Here is a 25,134-nt window from a genome sequence, read left to right on the forward strand (position 1 = left end):
TCTTTCACTCTTAATGGAAAGCTGTCCACAATAGTGATGCACGGATCGTCTAGTAACCTGCGGACCCCGTGGGTAACCCGCAAATCGAGTTGGGCAGGTAAAGAAATTGTCACTTTATTTGCGGGGCGGGTTGGGGCGGGTCATTAAAAACATAATAAAATTCATGTATGTTGCGTGCAATTTCCCATAGGGTATATTAAATATTTGGGAATATCTATTTTCATATTTTATTAAGTTCTTTGATAAGGTTACGTCACAGGACAAGTCACGAAACCTACCGCTGCCAGTCACAACAAAAACAAAGAAATAAAAGTAAAGATGGAAGACGAGGTGCGGGAGAAATTGAGGTCGGGAATTTACATCATTAAAAGAAAAAAAGGTCAGGCTGCTAAATCTAATGTTTTAGCATTCTTCATTTTACACAGCGAATGTAAAAAACGCTAAATGAACATTTCAAATGAAAAAAAAGTCAGTGGTTATTTAGCGAAGGCTATACTGTAACCCTGCCCTATACAAATCTAAAATAAAAAAATGTTTAGCCTAGATTACAAACGCTGCATTGTAAATGTTTAAAATGTGAATCGTTATCTTGTTATTAATATGACCTGATTTATCGTTCATATTCATAATCATCTGTTGTTGTCAGTTTACAGGTCGATGTTTCCAAGCACTTTAAGGCTGAAATAAAAGCTGTTTTCATTGGAATTACAATGTCTAGTATGTCTATTTAATGGTCGCGGGTGCGGGGCGGGGCGGGTTGTAAAAATGGTGCGGGGCGGGCTGGGGCGGACCAAATAATTTCATAAAAGCGGGACCCGCGGGTTGGACCAACCCGCGCATCAATAGTCAACAAGACTTTGGAGTGTTTCTGTGGGAATTCATGCCCATTTATTCTGTAGTGCATTTATGATGATGGCCTGATGAGAAGGCCTGGCTCGCAATCTCCATTCCAGTTTACATTTACATTTACATTTAGTCATTTGGCAGAACGACTTACATTTTTATCTCATTACACATCTGAGCAGTTGAGGGTTAAGGGCCTTGCTCAAGGGCCCAACAGTGGCAACTTGGTGGTTGTGGGGTTTGAACCTGGGATCTTCTGAACCATAGTCCAATGCCTTAACCACTGAGCTACCCCTGACCCCAGTTTATCCCAAAGATGCTCGATGCGGTTGAGGTCAGGGTTCTGGAAGGCCAGTCAAGTTTTGCCATACTAAACTCATCAAACCGTGTCTTTATAGCACTTGCTTTGTGCACTGAGGCCTTCCAGTCAAGGGCCTTCCTCAAACTGTTGCCACAAAGTTGGAAGCATAGCATTGCCCATAGCACTGATGTCTTGGTATACTGAAGCATTAAGATTGCCCTTTACTGAGGATAAGGGGCCTGATTGAAACACCGAAATAATTAACAGGTTTGGCTAAATAATTTTGTCGATATAGCGTGGCCATTATGAAGCTAGAATCATTCAATTCTGCTTTTTGTTTTTAAAAAAACTGGAATAAAACAGTGTTAGTGAACCAAATGATTTAGTGTTGCTTTAGGTGAAACTAAAAGGGGATTCTGAACTATTAGTTACATAGCTAGATGAAATAAATACATTTAAGACTTCCCACTATCCTGGCTGCTTAAATACATAAAGAAGGAAAGTTTATTTAGTGTAACGGTCCACCTGGAGATCATGCCCAATGAGTTGCGATATCTTAGGGCATCTCGGTTGCGCTCCTCTCCAGCCATCTCGGCACGATGGTTCTCCTGTTCAAGCTGCTGGATTCTCTGCTCCAGCTTTCTTAGCTCAGTCTCTCTATCTTGTAGCTGATCCTGCAAAGTGGCAGCCTGATCCAGTGCAGCTTCCAGATGTTCTTGTAATTCCTGCAGGGGAAGAAATACAGCCAATAACCTGTTTCATTTACTATAAAGCATCTCTTCGATCTCCAAGAAACTTTTAAATTAAAGAATGCATGAAGGACACAAGAAAGAATTTTTATCGAGGTTTCTTGGTCTTACTGTTTAAATCATATAAAATGTTTACCAACGTTAAACCAACTGGTAAAAAGTTTGGTGTCCTAGAAATAATCAAACAAATGTTTTTAATTCCCAGGTGAATATAGTCCAGATAGATTTGAAAATTATTTTTTAAGGGGAAATGATTGTTAGAATGTAAATATTGCTACCCTGTTGCAATTTGCAACATTGGGAATTTGCTTCGCAAACACTCAATCAATTTCATATTTACGTCACACAGATACACCATATGGCCCACAGTGCTCCAAAAGCACAGGATCAGCAAGGCCAAGTCATTTGTTTTGCTGTACATTAAAGACTTTTTGTTTTTGAAACAAAACCAGACAGAAAATTTACGTGAGATGATCAGATGGTCAGCTTTATTAATTACATCTATATGTGCTTAACAACTTAAGTCAGATCATCTTCGGTTTGAACCCACCCACTGATCAAAGTATTAAAAATGTCAGTAATATTGGAAAATGTCAGTCTCTCTGAATGTCTGTTCCTGGGTTGAGCAATTGGTTCATTTGGATTTTTTGTTTAAAGCATAAACCCAAAAAAAATAGGCATTTTGAAGTAAAGGGAAAAAAGGGAAATCGATCAGAGCCACTGAATTAAGCATAGCTAATACAACAATTTAGAATGTCCTGAAAAAGAAAGAAGCCACGTCTGTACTAAAAGCAGACATGGAATAGGTTGGCTAAGGGAAGCAACAGCAGTTGATAACAAAAACATTACTGTGTGTGAACCCAATTACAGTAGTCAGTGACATCACCAACTACCTCCACAGGGCAGGAGTGAAGATATCACAATCGACCGTTTGATGGAGACCGTTTGATGAAGACTGTTTGATGAAGACTGTTTGGTGCTAACCACTCATCACTAAAAGTTAAAAGGAAAGACTGTAATTTTGAAAAAAATACGAAGATGAGCCACAAAAGTTGAACCAAGATTAACCTCTACCAATGTGATGGAAAGGCCAAAGAGAGGACAAAGAAAGAAATTGTTCATGATCCAAAATATACAAGCTCATCAGTGAGTCACAGTGGAGACAGTGTCATGGCTTGGGCTTGCATGCCTGCTCCTGGAATAGGTTCACTAACCGTTAGTGATGATTATGAGTCGCTTATGATGTTAGCAGCAGAATATATATTTATATATATATATATATATATATATATATATATATATATATAAAAACTGCCCTTACTTTTTTAATATCGTCAGAGGGGTCAGTTTGTGGACAACAGTTTGCAATCAATTGTCTCTAATGACTTTTTATGCTGTGGCAATAGCATTTCCTATTACTGGAATTAAAGAGCCTAAATCTTTTCCAGCATGACAATGCCCCAGTGCACAAAGTGAGGTTTAAAAAAGGTATGGATTACCAAGGTTGGTGTGGGGGAAATCGACTGGCCGAGACCTAACTTCAACCACATGAGAAGATTGAAATTATTATTGTAAACCAGGTCTTTTCGTTCAATAATGGTCTTGTCCCTTTTAGCCTTCCCAGAAAATGGTGTAGTTAATGTAATTTAAACTAATCTACTATTTCTAATTATGCAGGCAGTGTGTGAACATTTCACAGGGTATTAACATTATTTAGTTACATTTGGAAAGGTCACAAGTAGGGAAGGGCAATATGGGCAAAAATATTTATCACGATATATATTTGAAAATTTGCGATAACGATATAATTGATGATATGATTGACATGAGACAAAAAAACTTTACAATTCCAAAACTTTATTAGTGCCAAAAAACCCATCAATTTTCAATTAAACTAGCAGCTGTTTGTATGTGCATTAAAGCTATATAAAATTTTAACAGTGCAAATGCAAATTCCTTGCTGACAATTTATCCAAAAGGCATTTCCAGTGGAAATGGGCTGACATATCCTGAGCATAACCATGAATAATATCCACAAAACTTAAAAAGAGTTGCTTTGCAACATAAAACTGCAGTGTGCCAAATACTAAGTCAAATAATAAAATTGCACAAACTCTTGAGTAAAAAAAACCCAGCAAACAAAAAAACATGGATAAATTATGCTACTGCTCATGGAGGTTTTCTACATTTCGAGTTTTAAGATTCTTTGTCAGAAACACTAACATGTTCACAGATGTGAACAAGTGCTTCTGCTTTAAATGATGAAATAGGTTTGTGGTGTTTCCTCCCTTCACCACGACGACCAGCTTACATGCTTTCGCCCTTCTCATTCTCCACCGCCATGCTTTTTCCGTCATGTGCATATGAGCGTACGAAAACAAAGACACTGCGCATTTGCGTTTTACCCATATTCTATCGCGATATTTTATTTTCTTATCATTGCCTAACATTGTACCGGTATTACCGTGAAAGGTATAATATGGCCCAGCCCTACTGTAGTCACAAGGATATTTGCGCTTAAAGGCAGCAGTAACTGTGGTATTCATTGAATTTGATTAACTTTAGTGTGACATGATTCTATGGTCGGTAAATTTGTTAGATCCTGAGCTTAGAGTTTGGCGAAGAGAAATTTTATCAGAGCTCTTCGGAAAACATGATCAAAACTTGTTGGCTGTATTAAAGACTAAAACTATCAAAAACTTTAATGACATGCAATTTATTTACACAGAGCCGGTAAACAGTAAAAATATTGATATTTATCTTTTTGTTCTTTTTTTAATAGATGCCATATAGTGTAAATGTCATCAGCTTTATAATTTCCACTAAGAGATATTGTGGCAAATGTCACCGACCTGAGTTTGTGTGCGTCGTCTTGACAAAGCCCTTCTTACAGCTTTCAGCGTGTCACTGTGCTGAGGAGAGGAGCGATGGATAGTGGAAATAGAAAGAACCTCTTCTCCTGGACTGTCTGAGCTGCTGCTGTCCCCATCCTCACCCACAGCCTGTGAAGTTGAAAACAGAAATAAATGTCAATGATTCATGTTACCAAAAGTTTTTCTGGATAAACATTAGGATAAAAAACAGACCTAGCATTAGGGTAGCAGAAATTTTGGGACTAAATAAAAAATTTGGCGAAACTTTAAAAAGCTGGAAAGCTTACAAGCATAATGACAAAAAAACTTCAAAGTCACAGAAAGCAAAAAAAATGTTTTTTTTTTTCATGGTGAAGAAAAACTCTTCACAAATTCTAGCCATAGAGGTTGGTCTACAATCAAGAGATTCCTTAATGAATTTAAACACAGAGGGTTTACCCCAAGATGCAAATCATTCGCTAATAATTCCAGCTAAGAAAATAAACCGTGCTCATTTCTGATAAAAGAACTTGTGTCATATTGACGTGACGAGAAAAGTATGGAGGAGGAAAAGGGCACCACATTATCTGTTGAAGATGGTGGAGGCAATGTTATTACATGGGCATGAATTGTTTCCAGTGGAACTTATAGAAGTAGCAGGATAAATTCTGAGGTGTATAGAGCTATACTTTCTGCTCAGATTCAGGTAAATGCTGCATAACTTTACAGTGCAGATGGATCTAGGCACGAAACAAAGTGTGTAGTAAAGGGCTGAGTAAGTCACCTGGCCTCAGACCAACTAAACACATTGTTCATCTATCTATCATTCAATAGTGAGGACTTCATGAACTTTTTTAATAATAAAATTGTAAATATTAGGCATAAAATTGAGGTTTTGAAACCGAACAATGTAATTGATGCAGATGTTAATCTAGCCATGTCAGATCAGAACCTAGAATACTTTACTCCCCTTGAAGAGAATGAACTAATTTCACTCATCGCTTCTGCAGATCCTGTACCGACACATTTTCTTAAACAGATAGTACCAGCAATAACAGAACCCCTGTTGAGAATAATTAATTCTTCACTGAGCATTGGTTATGTTCCAAAATCTTTTAAATTAGCAGTTATCAAACCAATAATTAAGAAACCTGACCTCGACCCCTGTCAGCTGTCCAGTGTCCAGTCAAACCTGAAAAGATAGTAGCGGAGCAGCTATGCTTATATCTACATAGAAATGGCATACATGAACTGTATCAGTCAGGATTTAGGCTTCATCACAGTACAGAGACAGCACTCGTTAAAGTAGTAAATGACATCCTATTGGCCTCTGATCAGGGTTGTGTAACTATGCTTGTATTACTCGACCTCAGTGCAGCTTTTGACACCGTTGATCACGCTATTCTTCTTCACAGATTAGAAAATGTAGTAGGAATTAAGGGTACAGCCCTCTCCTAGCTCAGATCCTATCTGACCCATCGTTATCAGTATGTAGACTTAAATGGTGATTATTCTGCATGTTCTCCAGTGGAGTTTGGCGTTCCGCAGGGTTCAGTTTTAGGTCCACTGCTTTTTTCCCTTTACATGCTTCCTCTGGGCAACATAATCCGTAAGCATGGTATTAGTTTTCATTGTTATGCTGACGATACACAGTTATATGTCTCAGCAAAACCTGATGAGAAAAAACAGCTTACTAAAATTGAGCAATGTGTGCAGGACATAAGAAATTGGATGCTAATTAACTTCCTTCTGCTAAATCCGGATAAGACAGAAGTTCTAGTCATAGGACCGCATACAGCTAGGAGTAAAATTTTAGATCACACCGTAACTTTAGATGGCCTTTCTGTTCCATCAAATGCAACAATGAAAGACCTTGGTGTGATTATTGATTCCAGCCTTTCATTTGAAGCTCATGTTGATAATATTACCAGGATAGCATTCTTTCACCTCAGAAATATTGCCAGGATAAGAAATTTATTGTCGCTAAACGATGCAGAAAAACTAGTTCTGCTGGGTTGGACTATTGTAATGCCTTACTGTCTGGTTGTTCAGCTAGATGCATAAATAAGCTTCAGCTAGTCCAGAATGCAGCAGCGAGAGTACTCACCAGAACCAGAAGATATGAGCACATCACCCCTATCTTATCTTCACTGCATTGGCTCCCTGTGAAATTTCGCATTGATTTTAAAATACTACTCTTGACATATAAAGCATTAAATGGTCTCGCGCCGCAGTACCTGAGCGAACTGCTAGTGTCTTACGAACCGCCACGCCTACTTCGATCAAAGGATGCAGGCTGCTTGTCAGTACCGCGTATTATGAAAAATACCGCTGGGGGCAGAGCTTTTTTTTACAAAGCCCCAAAATTATGGAATAGTCTTCCAAATAGTATTCGGGACTCAGACACATTCTCAGTGTTTAAGTCCAGGCTAAAAACCTATTTATTTAGCCAAGCATTTTTATAAATAGATTTGCCATAGGTAAAGGAGCAGATCTGGGGGACTCACGGACGTAGAGTATTATGGTGAACTGGTATGTTGGATGCTGTCTTCCTCACTCTCATTGATCACTCAGGTTTGCTGACGGTGAGGTGATTGTTTGCTTTACATCTCAGTTCCCCCTCATGTCTGTGTTTCCTTCTGGCTCTCCCTTTTAGTTATGCTGTCATAGTTAGTCCTGCCGGAGTCTCTGCTTGCACTCTACAGTTAATATACATTCACATTATACATTGTGTGACTGTGACCATACCTAACTGCCATCTCTCCTCTTCTTCTCTCCCCCCCCTTTCTCTTTCCTCTCTCCTCCTGTCTCCCCCTTTCACTCTTTCTCTCTCTCTGTCGAGCTACACATGTCGTTCCTGAGCTGCCAGTGATCCAGACTCCCTCTGCCCTCCGGACCTGTCTGACCCATCCTGGTGCCCCGCTTTTGGCTGAAGATCTCGTCACATGGATGCCCCGTGTGTCTCTCTGGGATGCGTCTGGTGTCTGGGGATGATTCTCTCTACGTAGAAAATGGTTCTGGCCTTGACTGGTGTTGGCAACTGTTTCTCTGGGGACTTGACAGTTCGATAGTTCAGGACTGGAACTTCTTACAAGTCTACCTGGGTCTTCAATAACTACCTGGACTCCATATTAACATCAATTAACATCAGCTATAATAGCTGAACTGCCTCCCACCCTACACACTGTATAAATGCAGATCATTTACTGCTTTCTGTTTCACCCAAATGAGGATGGGTTCCCTGTTGAGTCTGGTTCCTCTCAAGGTTTCTTCCTATTACCATCTCAGGGAGTTTTTCCTTGCCACTGTCGCCCTCGGCTTGCTCACCAGGGACAAACTGACCATTTTGATTTATACAAATTCACATTTCATACAAACTTAAATAATTCTTTTGACTGTGTAAAGCTGCTTTGCGGCAATGAAAATTGCTAAAAGCGCTATAGAAATAAAATTGAAGTGAATTGAATTGAACCTACTGAAAACCAAACTAAAGGCAGAAAAACCCACATACAAGAACCACCTGAAGGCAACTGCAGTTAAGGCCTGGCAATACATCTCATGGGAGGAAACTCACCATTTGGAAATGTCAATGAATGAAGTACTAACGACAATTGTAATACAGTATTTATTATTGTGTTAGCTTGGCTAATTGCTTTTGAGATGGTAAAAATGGCAGTACTGTAATTCCTAAATTGTTAAAGCAATGTTTATGTTAAACCTCCTAAATTAAAGTTGAAAGTCTCCACTTCAATTATGTTGATTGTATTTTGATTGCTTAATTTTAAATCCATCGTAGTTGTGTACAAAGGAAAATCACCATAATTGTTTCACTGTCCAAATATGTAAAGGCCTGACTATATACAGTATCACTTGAGTGTTTAACCTGGTGGATGCTGTAGAGGATCTGCTGTAGACTGGCAACCTCACTGCATAAGGTGTCCCTCTCAACTGTGACCTCAGCCCGACTCAGTTCCTGTGCATGAACAAATAATAGTAATAAAAATTACATTATCTTTATTAATCATCAAAATCATATTAAACATATTAAACTAGAGTTAGATAATTGAAAAAAAGGGTATAAAGTAGTTAACTATATAATTCAGTTGAGAGGAGGATTTGTGACAATAATGTCTTAGTGGTTAAGACATTGGCCTACTGGAAGGTCTCAGGTTCAAACCCCCAAATCACCACCAAGTGGTTGCGCCACTGTACCCCTCAACTGTACAAATGTATAATGAGATGATATATATGGAATACCTACTATGTCTACCTAAGTAAAACATTATTTCTGTGTGATGTCTATGATCAACAGAGAATTAGAAAATAGAAAACAAGCTTTATTTAAATTCCACAACATTCCAGAGTAACGATATAAACTATTATACAAAGTGATTAAACAGTATGATGTCTTGTAGGGCTGTAGTCAAGGCCCCTATTGTTAAGTCCAAGACCAGGGATAAATTTAATTCAGGATAAGCCATAGCCTTTACTTCCACTAGTTAGCTTCATTCATGCACTGTGACAATGATTAAACTATGTTTTTTGAAAGAAGAAATTACTTATGGTCAAACTTTGTGCATTGGTTTCACAAACTCTTGGTCAAGACCAAGTCAAACTCAAGTCCAAGTTTAAATGACTAAGAATTATTTTGATACTTTATGTATGTATGCAAGTAGTATACACTGAATTTATTGTACTCATAACCTACTTATTTTTACCCTAAATATTTTAAGAAGGCTTTCAATGTCATTTACAGATAATAAAAGATACAGTGGAACCTTAGATTACGAGTAACGTGATTTACGAGTCTTTTTGACTTGACAAATGAGCATTGTCTTGCTTTACGAGTACCGAGTATCATGTGTCACGTATGCGCTCTTATTTTGACGCAGAGTATCACGTGATCACAACTGAGCCACAACAGTTTTTCTTACTCTTGCACTGCGAAATTGCGGGTAATCGTCTCCCCTGCCGATAGGACCTAGGACAGAAACTCTGCTTTGTTGCGATTCTTTTCAAAGGTAAAATGTGCAGGTTCATTTTTTTTTGTTTGTTTTCCTCACTTTACAGCAGTAATTCCGTTAGTTTGCGCTCACATGATTGTGACTTGCGATGTTCCTTGCTAATTTTTCGATAAAACAGTCTCTCCGTTAATGTGTGTGTGCACGCACATTACACACACATATACACACACACACACACACACACAGCGCCTGCGTGCACAAACGGAAACACTTATCTGTCGGGATTTATTTTGACTTTTTTTTTTTTAAGGTAAAGTACAGGTTAATTTGTTTTATGTTTACTTTATATTTTGTATAAATTATTTTTATGTATTTATTTTTTTGGGCTGTAGAATTAATAAATAATAATAATTTAAAAAAACTACTTGTGCCCTTAAATAAACCTGACATTTTTTATTTGTTTAAAAAAAAAATCTTTTCCCAAACAAGAATTATGGATGAAGTAATGGAAATTTTTAGGGGTATGTGTTAAACACTATACCTCCTCTGTTTACTAGAACCTTCTATCCCTATGTCACATTTCCTGTAACGTCTCACCATCTTGTCCAGACTGTTGTGCAGTGCTGCAAGGCTGCTTTCTTTCTCACTGTTTTGAACTCTTAGATGCTTCACTGTGTCCTCCAGTCCCTGGATCCTTAAAAATAAAGATATACATTTTGGCAAATGTACACATGTGCATATTGCCCCTGGGACTGACATATTCTGTCACCAAATACAAATTTAGACTTTGTAAAAAATTATTTATTTATTATTATTAGAAACTCCACATTAAAATATCAGGATAAACATTCACTCTACAAAATGAACACAACCTTTGTTTTGTCCTTCGGATAAGTCAGCTGTAACAGGCCAGGCCCTAAAGACTACTACCAGTTCTTCCTAATAAGTTCACTAAGACCACTAGGTTTGGATACACACGCACACACACACACACACACACACACACACACACACACACACACACACACACACACACACACACACACACACAAGCCTAAACCAAATGCCCAATAATGACAATGCATCAAACAATGCAAAGCTTAATTCACATAATTCAAAATAGTGCAGATGGTTTCTCAGTTACATTAAGTAAAGAAGCATTTATTCATCCCCTTAGGGTTCTCATCTGATTCTCATTCATTCCCCACCCCACCCCACAGCCTGCCCCAAACGCAATTACAATCAGCAAAAGGGTCATAGGTCATAGAGCATAGAGTGTAATGTCTGCTCTCTTCATTGTACAGCCATTATTCCTGTGGAAATTTACTGTAAATGTCTAAATCTATTTTATCAAATAAAGGTGCAATGTCTAAATGTATTTAAGGACCCAAAAGTTGAGTGATAAACATAATTGTAAACAATTATCCTTAACAAGATACTAGCCACCTGACTAAAAGAAGCAGCTTTTCTCAGCTTTTTAAAAGTAGAGGTTTTGTTTATGTATTGTGACTGCGGGCTTATAGCCAGAGCGTGCACACGTTCAAAACCTTCTCCCTCTAAACTATCACACACTCATTCCGCTCATTCTGCGCCCCAGTGTGTGTGGACAGGGGGTGGGGCTTCGTGATTCACCCGGGCTGGCGGGCACTCAGCACTCCCTGTTCTCCTGTTGCTGACGACCTATAAAAAGGCCTATAAAAAAAAACTTTGACCGATGAGTAGATCGTTTCCGAACGTAAACTCATATTCGTTCTCTGTCTCTACAGACTTCGCAATCTCTGACTCAAATACGGCGGCAAGAAGTGAGCTGCCTGCTTGTGTGTGTTCCACCGCCTCTGTCTTTAATGCACCTCCTGCTCCGTGCTGCATGCCTCACCTGCTCAACTTGCAGCGTCGCAACTCTGAGGACTCTACTTGCACCTAGCTATGCCCCGTGGACCTGCACTAATTCCCCAGGCACCTCCATACTACACAGTAACACTCCAGAGCGTTAACCAGACTAAAGTTCATGAATTAAATGCTGTTTTCTAAACACCTGTTGATAAAGAACACTTTGTGTTTGGTGAAACTTGGTTTTCCGTGTTTTTCTCCGCTTTTGCCAACTCGCTACACTGGTGGAGAATGTGGGCAAGAGGACCGGAACCGGGCTCACAAAGGTCTCCAGAGGAGTATTTAGGACATCTTCTTGAAACCAGCATTCAAAATCAGGTAGGCTGGAAAGGTGCCCCTCCCTAATCCATGGTGTTGGAGATTTGCAGCAACCAAACTCACGCCTCATGATGACATACTGTAGTAGCCTTTCTATGCACCTTTAAAACGACAGTGGAACAAGAAGTCTTGCCTCAACGTACATTTGAGTGCTTGGAAATTGGCAGCTTACATTGTGGTTGAAAACCACAGGGGTAAATATAAATTAAAGGTGGGATCATCTCTCAACAGAGGTGGAGGTGTTTGACACAACCTGTCTTTTATTTTTAATGCTGCCCTTTTATCTATCCCAAGGAAGATCAAGACCTCTCTTTGCTCTTACATTTAGGCAGACACTCTTATCAAGAGCAACTTACTTTTTGTATCTCATTACACATTTGAGCAGTTGAGGCTTAAGGCACATGCTTAAGGGCCCAACAGTGGCTTAACCACTATGCTACACCCTGCTCATACATCGAGACTGACAAGAAGTAGTCAGACATGGAGAAAGCATGCTGCACACCGGTCTAGGTGGTAAAGAGTGGCGTCTACACAACTGGCGTGACTGGTGCAGACTCCGGTTGATGACATTGATGCCCTGAAGGTGAGGCTAATAAAAATCCCACTAAACTGTTTGTTTTGCTATCTCAGGAGAAGAAGCGCAATTGCAGCTTAACACAGCTGCAGAAAAAAGATCCACTCTTCAGACATTGTTGGGAGCAAGAGCCCTGCAATCTTTTAGTGGTGCCCCAAGTTAAAGTCCACACGGTGATGCACCTGGCACACTCAATGCCATTCAGGTGTCACCTGGGGGTCAACAATACCATTGAGAAACCTGTTAAAGTTATATGATCCAACTCTCTTCCACTCTACTTCAAACCTTCTAGTTTTTCCCTTCAAGGATTGTTACATTTATATATCTCTGTCGACATTTCATCAATGAGTCAACCTGTAACTGTAAGCCATGTTAACAAAAAATGTTATACTTCTTCACAATGATTTTAACATTCAACTAACATGTATTTACCACTGAACTCCCCAGAGAAGGGCTTTCTGAAAATTCGTTAAATAGAAAGTACAAATGCGTCTTTTTTGACTCGTTTTATTTAATATAATTATCATTACATGATGTTTTAATTTTTTTGCATGAACTGTCATTTGTCATGTTTAGTTAAATTTTGATTAAAAAAGAACCAGTAATATAATTTCATGGTGTCTAGATACTGTGGATAAGGCCATTGAAGATCTATCTTTAATCTTTTATGCATTATTACATTTTTAATCAAAAGACTTTAAGTCGAAACTCTTCACTATGTTCATGAAATGCAGATGCTCAGATATTTTATACCCTTTATAGTGAACATACTGTATATTATGTAAAGGATTTATATAATATAATAGAAATCTTTCATTATATTCCAACAGTATATACCTATAAATCATGTAATGTAAAATTTATGACCAACATGGTTAACAAGTTTCAAACAGACCTGGAGTTGAACTCCATTTTCTCTACATTGAAGTGGGCCTGGAGCTGCATAGCTTCTTTCAGTTTATCTCTCAGCTGCCTCTCAAGGGTTGAGACCTCCAGACCAGTAGAGGTGTTCTGCTCACTTACAGCAGCGTCCAGATTTATGCAGGCTACATGTAGCCTTCGGCTGACTGAAGCATACTCCCCACGTATGTCAGAAAGACTTCTGTAACCACAGACACACAAAGTCACAAGTTGGAGTATTGGGACAGAGCAATCACAAGTTCTTATGTGACTAAAGATAGCGTGTGTCCAGCTTTTGGGTTCAATGCACTCTCAGGAAATCACGTTTATAGCTGAAGGGAGCCAGATGGTCGATGTTATTAGACTCCATCTCGTGACCAGGGACCGAGCTCTTTGAACAGTGTCGTGTCTGAGTAAAGGCCTTGAACATTCTTGGCCATGTGTTGAGTAATCCTTATTACGGCAAATTACTCAACAATGATCACAGCATTTACACACAACACAGGCCAAGTCCTCATCCGGCTCTGATGGATGGTGCAGCATTAAACTATGGGGCACGCCAAGCATCACTTTTCCCACAAAGACACAGTAAGCTGGGTGACCCCAGTGACCCACTCAGCTTTGATCCTGGACTGGGTCAGGGAGGGGAGGGGTTTGAACTGTAGAAACAGCACAGTTCTGGCAGCATGCCACACACTTACCTGTCAACAAAAGCCCTGAGCTGGGTAAAGGTGCTCCTCAGAGAAGCAGCCTGGCGCCAGAGAGCTCGACCACGCGCCTGCTCACGGCCCAGCCGGGAGGCAGTCACCTACGGGGAGAGATGCAAGGAATCATAATAGATGGATGGGGGTTTGTTGGTGGGGAAGAGGGAAAAGGTTTGTTGGAATCATCATATGGTTAGCAGATTTAGTTCTAAAGGCCCGAACAATATGTCGTGTTTAAGTGTTTAGGTTGGTATTCCACAGCAGCCTTATATCAATGCACAGTCTTGTGAGTTATATTTAAATAAATGTACGCATAAACATATAAACATCTGATGCTGATGAATACACATTCCTTTTTACACTTCTCTCTCCTTCTCCCCTGCCCCGTGCACATTCACCCAACCTAAAAGCGCACACGTGTATAGTAAAATGCGCTCTTCCTGACTGTACGTGGCTGAATACAACATTAATGTTGCCAGATGTTTGCTCACTGCAATGAATTCTTGCTCTCTTTATTTTTTCCAAATGACTGGAATGTTTTCACAGGAAACAACAGCTGAGAAAATCACAACAATGATTTAAAACAGTGTCCAGACTGACAAAACAGGGACCAGGCAGGAATTCCACAAGTTCCAGAGTTGAGTTTCATTAGGTTGGATTGAGGAAAGATTTTCCTTGAACTGTGGCGCTGGTTAAAAAGCATACAAAGCAGATCTTTCCTTCCTCTCTCCATCTCATTCTCACCTCCTGTTCCCTTTTAAGTTGCATTTCTCTGTGAGAGGCCTCTTCCTGGGCTTTATGGAGGCTCTCTGTAAGGGCCTGATTGGCTTCATTGGCCTGGTCCAGTTGTTCTCTGAGCAGGGCGTTTACCTTGGTCAGACTGGAGCACCTGTGGCACAAACAGAATTTTGAAATTAGGAAATAACTACCAGCCTGGCATTGCCACCTGCAAAAGTCTCAGTCATCAACTCCAGGTCTACACCACGCTCTTTGTGAATGTGACGTTTATTAGCTCGTAAAGACATGCCTCATGTTTAGCACTGCCAGGCACACTTACAGAGGGGAACGCATATGACAGTTTTATAAATTCTGTGTCAAACTAAGGCATAACTGCCAGTAGATTTGCTGGTCACATCATTTACAACAGTGTTTACATCATCTTTGGTAGTCTACACCCAGCTCCCAACAGTGGTTACTGCCAGCAAAATAGCAAGTAAATGAAGAGGTAACTATACTGTAAGAGGGCAGAAGGAAGGAAGGAAGGAAGGAAGGAAGGTAGTTACACTGTAGATTATTCATAAGTAGCTAGTTTTGCTAATCTGTAAGTTCAAAAGTGGTTTGAGATCCAAAAATCATGGTTCCAGCTGCTTCCATCATGTCCATTACACCCTTTTTAGAAGTAAAATTCAAATAGTTTTCCAATACTTTCAAAGTGGATAATCAAAATTTATAATTAATTAACACTGGGACAGCAAAGCCAGTTCTTTTGTTTGTACTACACATACAAGACATTTGTGTTTTAGATCAAAGAATGAGTATGAGATCATTTATCAGATTTTTTGCATTAATTTGCTGATATTTACATCAGGATCTGTTAAACAATTCATACATAATACATTTTTTCTTTAAATCGACTAATTATTCAAGTGAACATGCGATTGACAGGTGATTCTTGTTGCACAGATGTGGCCTGTTAGATTGATTTTGTAAACAGTTAATATACTGCCTGGCCAAATAAAAGTCGCACAAAGTAAGATTTCATTCAGTCACTTCAGATTTGATTACATTATGCAAAGTGGTGGCCATTCATGTGTGAAAATGATTCCTCATGCTCCCAGAACCTCTCTTTCATGATTGAAGTCCTGGAATATGCCTGTGCCAACAGGGAAGAAAAACTCTATTGATAATCTGGTCATTCAGTACATTCAGTTTGTCAGCTGACTCTATTTTATTGCTGAGCCTAGGCCTAACCAACTGAAGCAACCCCAGATCATAACACAGCCACTAAGAGGTTTGCTATTGTCCAGTCCAATCTCCTTAGAAAACTTAAGCCTTTTTTCTGATTAGTGGTTTTAGTGGTTTTCTTACAGCCACACAGCTGTTTAGTCCCAAACCGGCGAGTTCTTATCATATTGTGTGCATATGGAACCTCATCAAGCAGCAAGACATCAACACAGAACACACTTAACATACCATACCAATTCAAATATCAATGACTGCTTATAAGGAAAAAGTAAAAGGTATTGAATTAGCCAAATCAATCACCAGACCACTAATTCCAACTGAGCATGTCTTTCACTTCCCGCTGTATAGATTGAAGGGAGAACCCCCAAATTTAACAACAGTTGAAACAAGGTACAATATAAACCTGAAAAAGAAAAGGTTTCTGGCTTGATATGTTTATTGCAACATGCAAGTTCATGCAAAAAAAAAGTGTTATTTACTTTGATTTACATTTAGACTGCCTGCTAATGCATTTTCTCAGCTGAAAATTGGGTGGATTGCCACCAAAAGTTGCCATGTTCTTGACTAATTAACACATCTCCAAGTAAATATCAAGAAACAAACATTGAAATTCTGGACTTTTAAATTAACTTGGGTCCTGATTTCTTTTTTTTAACTCCTTATTTTTAACATCTTATAAATGATACTAGCTAATAAGTGCATTCTGTCTTAACTATATTTTTGTAACTTACAAACTTTTACTGCTATGCTTTACTGCAAGGTTATATGCCTTTGTGTGCTTATTTGCTAAATGGTATGAATAGCTAGCAATCTATTTCCTTCTTGCAAAACATGCAGTATATTTATGTGTTTGGCCCTAACTGTAACCACCACGGCCTGTAACTCTTTAAGCTAATTTTACAACCAAGCCATTTATTGAAAATTAGCTAAACCCTGAAATAAAGAATTTTAAAACTTTCGAGCCTTGCCATTAATATGGTGTTTAAGTTTCTCTGAAAATAAATGGCAAATGTTGCAGCAGTGGTCAACCATATTAATAATGCTCAGCAGGGTTTCACCCCAACAGTACAACTTACTGTACCAAATGTCAAATACAATAAATGTTAATTTAAATGTAAATGTAAATACTAATCCTGATACAGCCAATAAATTTGACTTGGGAAAAGGTATTTTTCTTGCAAATAGGGCCTGGCAATGCTAAAGTGAATAAGTGTTCAGTCCAAGTAGATTTGCTGCTCACACTATGAGTGAAATGAGGATTGGTTTTGCTAAGACTTTGAGCTGTGGGCTCTGACAATGGCACTGTGAGCAGGGCAGTAAAAGGAACGAACGCCTGGCAAGCAAGCAAGCCATAACTGCCTCAATTAAAGGTAAGCGCCACAGTAAATCACCTCCCTATAAAGGTCGGCTCTGGGAAGTGCTGTTAATGCACACTGGCATTAGAGGAGGAGAACAGGGCCCCACTAACTGAGCCTGACAAATTGGATATTGAATGTTTTTTCCTAACATTAATATTTCTTACATGTATTTAAGGAAGAATAAGAGCACTTCGACTCTCCTTATGTTCCTCTAAATCCTGCAAATTGAAAAGATAGAAGCAAACAATAGATATTCTCTCTGAGTGTGTACTATTTCTTATTTCCTGAATGTCTTACTGTGGTGCTGCTCTAAACTCTCAGTTTATTTCTTGCTCTCTCTCTCTCTCTCTCTCGTTCTCTCTCTCTCACCTTCTCTTCCTAACTATTCTCTTCTTGTTTCTAATATTATTCTACACTTAAGGTATGTGCTTACCTCTGCCGCTCCTCCTCCAGCATTGTAAGTTTGCTCTGTGTGTCCAGGCTGTGCTCTTGTTCTGAGCGCTGGATTTGCTGAGCTGAGGAGTCCAAGTGAGACTGCAGCTATGTACAAACACAGAAAAACACAAGCATTCATAGAAAAAAATAGCACAGAAAAAAACAAACTTAAGTAAAAGGTGCTGCTGGAGAAAAAAGTAGAAGCATGAACTTTAATGCGTTCTACCGAGAGTCGCAGCTTTTCCAGCTCAGACGTTTTCTCCAGCACCTGCTGCTCCAGATCTCCAGATCTCTTTTTATACTGAAGCACCTGTAGTGTGTAACATTCACACAGCGATAATAAACACAACGGTACACATAATTTAGTTCTGAAGAATAAAAAAAGGAAAGATATATTTGAAGAAAATGTTAGGATGAAGATTAGTGTTGCTTGATGGACCTTAGCCTGAAGTTTATGGACCAGCTGGGCTTGTTTCTGCTGGCTCTCCTGGTAGGCCTGCAGCTTGAGCCTGTATGCTCGGCTTTCATCCCGCAGCCTCTGCTGCTCTGCACCATACACACTTTCCTGATCTGACTCTCCTGATTGCAGGGCCAGCATTTGCTCTAGCTGGAAAGACACATAAGGTTAATAGATGGCTTTTAAATAGGTATTTTATGCATTTTGCGTTACTGTATCAGTACAAAGGCCATATCCAATATCAAAAGAATTTATGGTATTCTATAATGATATGGAGGTGTGAAGTACACACTGTTACACACTAAGCTGCTATACTACGTACCCTCTCCACCACTACCAGCTCCAACAAATGCTGATATATACATTTTTGTTTTACTCATAATCATCAAACAATGCAGTTTGTTACTGGAGGTTTATTGAAATCATAATGAATATCGAATGGAAGTAATCCAGGGTTTAATTGTGAAGATGTTTTGCTATGCATTGCAAAACTTTATCAAGACAATGACACAAACCTACTGTACATACTGTAAATGTTATTAAACTTTTATTATACTTAGCACCAAAAATTTTCAAAGGTCACTTTTTGATTTTTGGATGGCATGATACCTAATTCAAGTGATAAATAATTTTGCAAGTCATGCATTGCCTGGTCAAAAAAGAGTCACTATTTTAAAATAGTCTGAGTAAACGTGCATCAAAGACAACATTAAAATGACTGGAATTGGGTTAAGAATTGTCCAGTGTTTATGAAAATCTGGAATTATTGTGCTGAACTGTCAACTTCATAAAAGGAATGTGGTTGTAAAAAACATAGATGACCATAATCAGAGATCACTTAAACACCTGGAGAAAGTAAGAGCAGTTCCACACACACAATGTGATAAGAACTCCATAAGAAAACCACTTGTAAAGTGGATCAGAAAAATGCAATTTCGTAAGGAGTATTTTTAGGGCTGTCTGTGAAAACCCAGCTAAAGTATAGAATGATTCTTTAGAGTAGAATAAATTTATGGGGAAAAAAAGAATGAATTTATTAATTCATTCATTAATGTTAATGAAATATCCCTGGACTTTAAGGTTTATTCTTTGAAACTCATTTAGCCTTTGTTCAAAATTTTCAATAAAATGATTATTGATTATACTCACTTATTATAGTGTTCATTTGAAGCAATCATGTTTGTAACATTAATATATTTAGTAATATATGCTTATATACGTTACCCTAGTTGATGAACATATGTTGAATGAGTGTAGTAATAGTGAATGTGGTGGGATTGATTCATTTTTAAGAAGTTGGTTTGGTTTATTATAATTATAAAATCAATTTATAGCAATATAAGTTACATTTTTAAGATTACACATTGTTGCTTAATGATTAAAGTTAATTGTTTGTTAAATGTTAATTTATGTGTTGAACAATGTCAGTTAAGAAAACTGCAATATAAATACTTTATTGTATTTGTGATGCTAATAAACCTATGTAACAGTGTAATACAGCAGGATTTTAAATTAGTGTTTGTCAGCTGACATTGCTTGTCATAAATTCTCTATAAATATTAATTTATGTTTAGATCAGTTGGTGTCATATAGATTTATAAATAATGTTACCAGAAAGGTTTCCAGTTACAAGAAAACATAACCAACATACCATGTGTGTGACACGTTCACACAGTAATGGGTTTACATGTATTCAGTGCCAGAGCAGTGAAGAGGGTCCACTACAGAACTACTCCTTGCCTTTACTTCCAAACTCTACTTGTAGGTCTTCAATCTCAATGTCTCATAATCTTCCCAAACCCCAACCCCCCCTCTATGCCTCCTCCTCTTCTCCCCCAATCCCCAGCCTGGTGCCAGACACCACGTCCCCAGTAACACAAACCACATGTTCCCCCAAACACATCAACAAGCTAGCCCAGCTGGCTAAAACAAAGCGAAATAGGGGGACAGAGAGAGAGAGAGAGAGAGAGAGAGACCCCTGTATTGCTACACACATATACACACACACACACACACACACAAATTTGAAGCTAACCCCTAACATCACCCAAACTGCTGGGCTGACAACACCATCCCCACCCAGCCTCATCTAGTGCTATTAAGCTATGTAGCAGTCTCACTAAGAGGCTTGGACAATAGTCCCCCTGTTCCTGCCTGGAGCCAAAGGCTTCCCGTACCTTAATAAAAAAATTTCAAAACAGGCATTCTGAGAGCTTTTATTCCATCCACTACAAAGAGGGTGAGCATGCACCCGGCTTTGGGCGTTTTTTCGGGGTTCAGGACATGAGGGAACAGGGGCCTGTTTTACAGTCCGTTGTTAAGGTGACAGCTTTTTGGGAGCATGTAGGGAGTGAAAAACATGGGCGTAGGACAAAATGGAGAAAGGGAGAGAGAGAGGGAGTGAGAGAAAGAGAGAAAAAAGAGAGAGAACAGCTGTGTTTAAAAGCTCCTCTGGAAACAGCTGTGTGCAACACTATCGATTATGTGTCTTTTCAACTATTTTGGCGCAATTATTGGCAACTTGTAGTTGCGGTCCACAGAAAGGCAACTGGGTTTGTTTGATTTGCAAACATAAAATAAACGACACTCGCGCACACGCTCTGCATTAAAATGTTTAAAGGCATATGGGGTCACTGCTGCTGTGTAGATCCAAGGAGACAGCATCGGGAAAACTTTAAATGCATTAATATTTGTGCTTCTTTGCATAAATCTTTAAAAAGACATGCAGAACCTTTACGGGAATGCAGTCAAATCTTGACTGATCAGCATTGGGACAGCATCCATTCTTTGTTAAATTGCAAGTTTTTTTTGAAACACAGTGCACTTTTTGATTTATTAGGTGTATTTGGGCTCTTAAGGGACAAGCAGCAATAAGCTTCCATGCTAAATAAAGTACAAGAAATATTTTCTCTCTCTTAAATAGTTCTTTGCCTGTGGTAGTAAATACATTATTATGAAGCTAGTTGAGATTTCAAATCAGTGATCTTGGAAATGACCTTCCAATATAGATGCTTGGATCAACAGTTAGGGAACATCAAAATTTGATGTTTTTTGTGTTAGAACCTTAAAAGTTCATCTGATTACAGTGGGTCTCAGTATTAGGCTAATACCTCGGACAAACTACAACATAACTTTTTTTTTAGTGCTATTATTTATTTAACAAATGTGTTAAATTGTGGGCAATACTTACTATTCACGACTCCTGCTGTACTTCCTTCAGGTCCTTTACAAAGAAAATATTTGTAATTGACTGGTCCCATTGAATACTAAACCCTGGCAGGGTAGCCAACTAGGACGCTTAAACCCTTTATGGACTCCTTTTTATGCACTCTTTAAATATGTCAAACCTCCTTTTTCACCCCAATCATCTACTGTAACCCCCTGTCAAAGCAAGTGCTTGTCTGCAGAGCTCAGATCTTTAACACTGACTGCAATTGGGATTGTACTATCTTGGAATGGTCTCCCCAGTCCCTTTCCCTGCTGTAGTTGCCACAAATGAGGAATTTACTGAACTCTCTGCAATTACTTCTGATTATGCTGACCTCAAGTTAGTGTTTAACTGCAAGTGTCGTTCAGTCCACCATATGGACCCTATGAATGCACCATCTACCTCCTTCCTGATACAGTTCTCCCAAGGGCCACTTACACTCTTTATCCCCTCACAAGACAAAGGCCAGGGACAATTATATGACGGTGTCTCCAGTGGCCAGAATTATCTGACTATTGTTGTCTCCTGCTGGATCGGACTTCTTCTTTATGGCAAAAAAGGACAAGACATTGCGCCAATGCCTAGATTATCGAGAACTCAATGAGAATACCATCAAGAATTGCTACTTACGTCCCTTGATGTCCATGGCCTTTGACCTCCTACAGGGAGTAAAAATTTTCACCAAAGTTAATCGCCTGGTCACAATTAAGGAAGTGGATGAGTGGAAAACACCATTAACATGCTATCTAGGCTCTAAGAGTCTATGAAACTATAGTGCTATTTGGCTTGACAAATGCTCCTGCTGTGTTTTAATCTTCTGTGAATTACCTTTTTAGGGACTTTCTCAACATCTTTGCCTATAAGGATGACCTCCTAATTTTGTTGTATGTACTGTAAAAGCAGAAGCCAGCCAAGCTGAATGCTGTGACCAATTGGCCTAGACCCTCGATTCAAATGCAGCTGCAGTTCGAGGCTAGTCTGCCACCCTGGTGGAGCTCACACCCAAGCGCTTGTCCAGCAATGGGTCTGGTGGCGAGGCTCCTGAGGCCACTCCATGGTCTCCAAAGACACTGGTCCCCACAGATACTGGTCCTATATTGCATTCTGTCACAGGGCTCCCAAGGTCTGGTGACAGCTTGCATCCTCACCATCATGGATCACGCCCTGAAAGCGACCCGTCCATGCCCCTGTATGGACTCCCCTCACCCAAGGAGATGGCAAAGCTTCTTATTCTCTATGTGTTTTGTGTTCATGGCATTCCAGTGGATAATGTTTTAAATTTTGGTCCTCAGTTCTACGCTCTTCTGTATGCTTGTCAGTGCCACTCCCAGTCTGTCCTAAGGCAACAATTCCCTGAAGAACAAACAAGCTGAAAGAGCCAACTAGGTTCTTCAGTCAGCCATTCACTAAATGACCTCCCAAAACCCATGGAGTCAGATGCGTGTGTATCTGTATCCATGATATCTGTATATCTGTATTTGTATAAGAGTTATGCTCTTTATCCATAAGGTTCCCATTAAAACAATTTCACACAAGTAGTCCCCAAATTCACTGATTCCAGGTTCACTATTTAATCAACCCTTGCACTCATGCCATTCCTCGTCTCTCAGATTAAACCGCATATTTCATGCCCATACCTGAATGTCAACCTTGCCTGTCGTCACAAACATCGACTCAGATTAGACAATCTTTGTGGTCGGGCACTTCCAGTTTCACGTGTCTCTAGCATGGGTGTTTCATGTAAGTGATTTAACCTGCTCACTTGGACTCTATTTATTCACTCTCTGTATAAGAGATGAATTGAACATTGAACTAGTTACTGTGTTCATTCCATCTTAGATCAAAGACTTTCTGCGTCGCTCAGCAGATTTTTTCTCGTGCTCTGCTTTCGGGTCTGCAGAACCCAGTCTACAGTAAGACATAAACTAGCTCACCCATACATCACAGGGTGATGTACATCATCCCGTTCACCTGGGAATTCATCCGCTGCACATAGGCTCTCCACAGCTTATGGCCTGCTGATTCATTGCTTATTTGTGGATTATGTTACACCTGTAACACAATAGGTTATTAAAATTCACTTAATAAATCCTCTGGGTGTCTGAGTATGCTATTCAGTTTACTACTATAACTAGTTCTGTCTTGCCTGTGACACTTCTGCTTTTATAGAGGTTTGCAGAACTGCTAATGATCAATGAATCAAGAGCATTTGGCATTTTTTTTGTTTAAAAACTATTATATGTTTTTTCTAGGCCTGTCAATATTAACACATGATTAATCTAGAAAATTTACCACACTACTATTTTTTAACGCAAATTAATCAGATGACCAATGGCTTCCAATAATCACACAGTTGCCAAGCTATGTGTGATAATAGCACATTGACCAAGTAAAACATCATTAGGTATGATGAACAGCAAGTTTTATTATAAAAAGCTTCTACATGGATGTTTGGATAAAATCAAAATTGTATGCTCGAGCTGCCCTTAAAAGGAAACTATTTTTTACAAGAATATGGTACATAGGAGTGGTGCCTACATACAGTAGCTCTAGGTTGACAACTGTAGGTTTAACATAAGATGTTTAATAGAAGTCTTTCAAGCTGAAAATTTACAGTGTACTAACAGTCATAAAGGGCACTAATTGTACATTGAATATTGCGTTCGAAAATTGATAATGAATAGATGTAATGGAAAAAAAAATTAAGTATTTTAAAGTAGTAGTAACATATGGGGAAATTGATGATTATAAATATTTTCAGTTATTTTCATTAATATATGTCAATGTAAACATTCTAAGTGCTATAGACTGACTCAATTCATCTTTTAAGTGGAAATATGCACATTGGCATCCAATTTAAAATATGTGCATAGGCTAAAGATTTGTAAATTTAGTGCTTCAGAAATATCACCTGGATTTAACCATATACTGCAAAGGCCAAATAAATTAGCCCTTAGTCAATACACTCCCAAACATATAATATCCGTAACATCTAACTTATCACATTGACAGTTAATTTAGCTTTACTGTGATATCACTATCTGCTAGAGGTTGAGAAAATCTCCACTTACTGTACTTTAATGAAAGTGAAAGTAATGAAATCTATAACTGAACGACCGAGACCTCATAGTGCAACACATTGTAGCAGATTATGGCTGTACTTCACCTGACATAAGGTATAAATACACAATGCCTTACCCGCAAAGAAGGCTAGCTTTTATATATTCTAACAAAAATTGTGCCAGATACAACGAACCAAATGCATGCCTTTCAAAACCAGTGCGGGCAAAGACAGAGCTGTCAAGAAACTAAACTGTAGAAGTAATGCAAAAAAAAAAAAAAACTTGTTTTTAAATAAATACTCATCATGTTTGAGTCAAGTAAAGAGTATGAACATTCCCAATTGGTTTTATCACAGGAAAAAAGGCAAAATGTGTACAGAATAAACTGTTGTGAAAGGGTATAAATAAACAATAGTTCTTTGAGTTGACTGTAGCTTCTAAAACACTTTAAAACTTGGCAACGTGAAAAAGGCCCGTTTGGTGTTTTTCTCTGTTAGATGTGTGGAAATTGATGAGTTTGTCGTGTATGTTCTGTGAACAGTGTTGCCAGAACT

General features: G+C 38.8%; 1 protein-coding gene across 1 annotated transcript in view; it reads right to left on the reverse strand.

The window, feature by feature from the left end:
* crocc2 (ciliary rootlet coiled-coil, rootletin family member 2) overlaps positions 1-25,134 on the reverse strand; it is a 74,926-nt gene that overhangs the window by 29,178 nt on the left and 20,614 nt on the right. The window contains exons 4-13 of the mRNA XM_053498219.1: positions 18,293-18,460; positions 18,080-18,163; positions 17,852-17,958; positions 14,840-14,984; positions 14,093-14,199; positions 13,387-13,593; positions 10,307-10,403; positions 8,629-8,718; positions 4,746-4,895; positions 1,670-1,869 (exon numbers count right to left, since the gene is read on the reverse strand). Coding sequence (XP_053354194.1) covers positions 1,670-1,869; positions 4,746-4,895; positions 8,629-8,718; positions 10,307-10,403; positions 13,387-13,593; positions 14,093-14,199; positions 14,840-14,984; positions 17,852-17,958; positions 18,080-18,163; positions 18,293-18,460 — 1,355 coding nt within the window. The remainder of the gene's footprint in view (positions 1-1,669; positions 1,870-4,745; positions 4,896-8,628; positions 8,719-10,306; positions 10,404-13,386; positions 13,594-14,092; positions 14,200-14,839; positions 14,985-17,851; positions 17,959-18,079; positions 18,164-18,292; positions 18,461-25,134) is intronic.

This window comes from Clarias gariepinus, chromosome 6 (assembly GCF_024256425.1).
Source record: "Clarias gariepinus isolate MV-2021 ecotype Netherlands chromosome 6, CGAR_prim_01v2, whole genome shotgun sequence".
Classification (NCBI taxonomy): Eukaryota; Metazoa; Chordata; class Actinopteri; order Siluriformes; family Clariidae; genus Clarias; species Clarias gariepinus.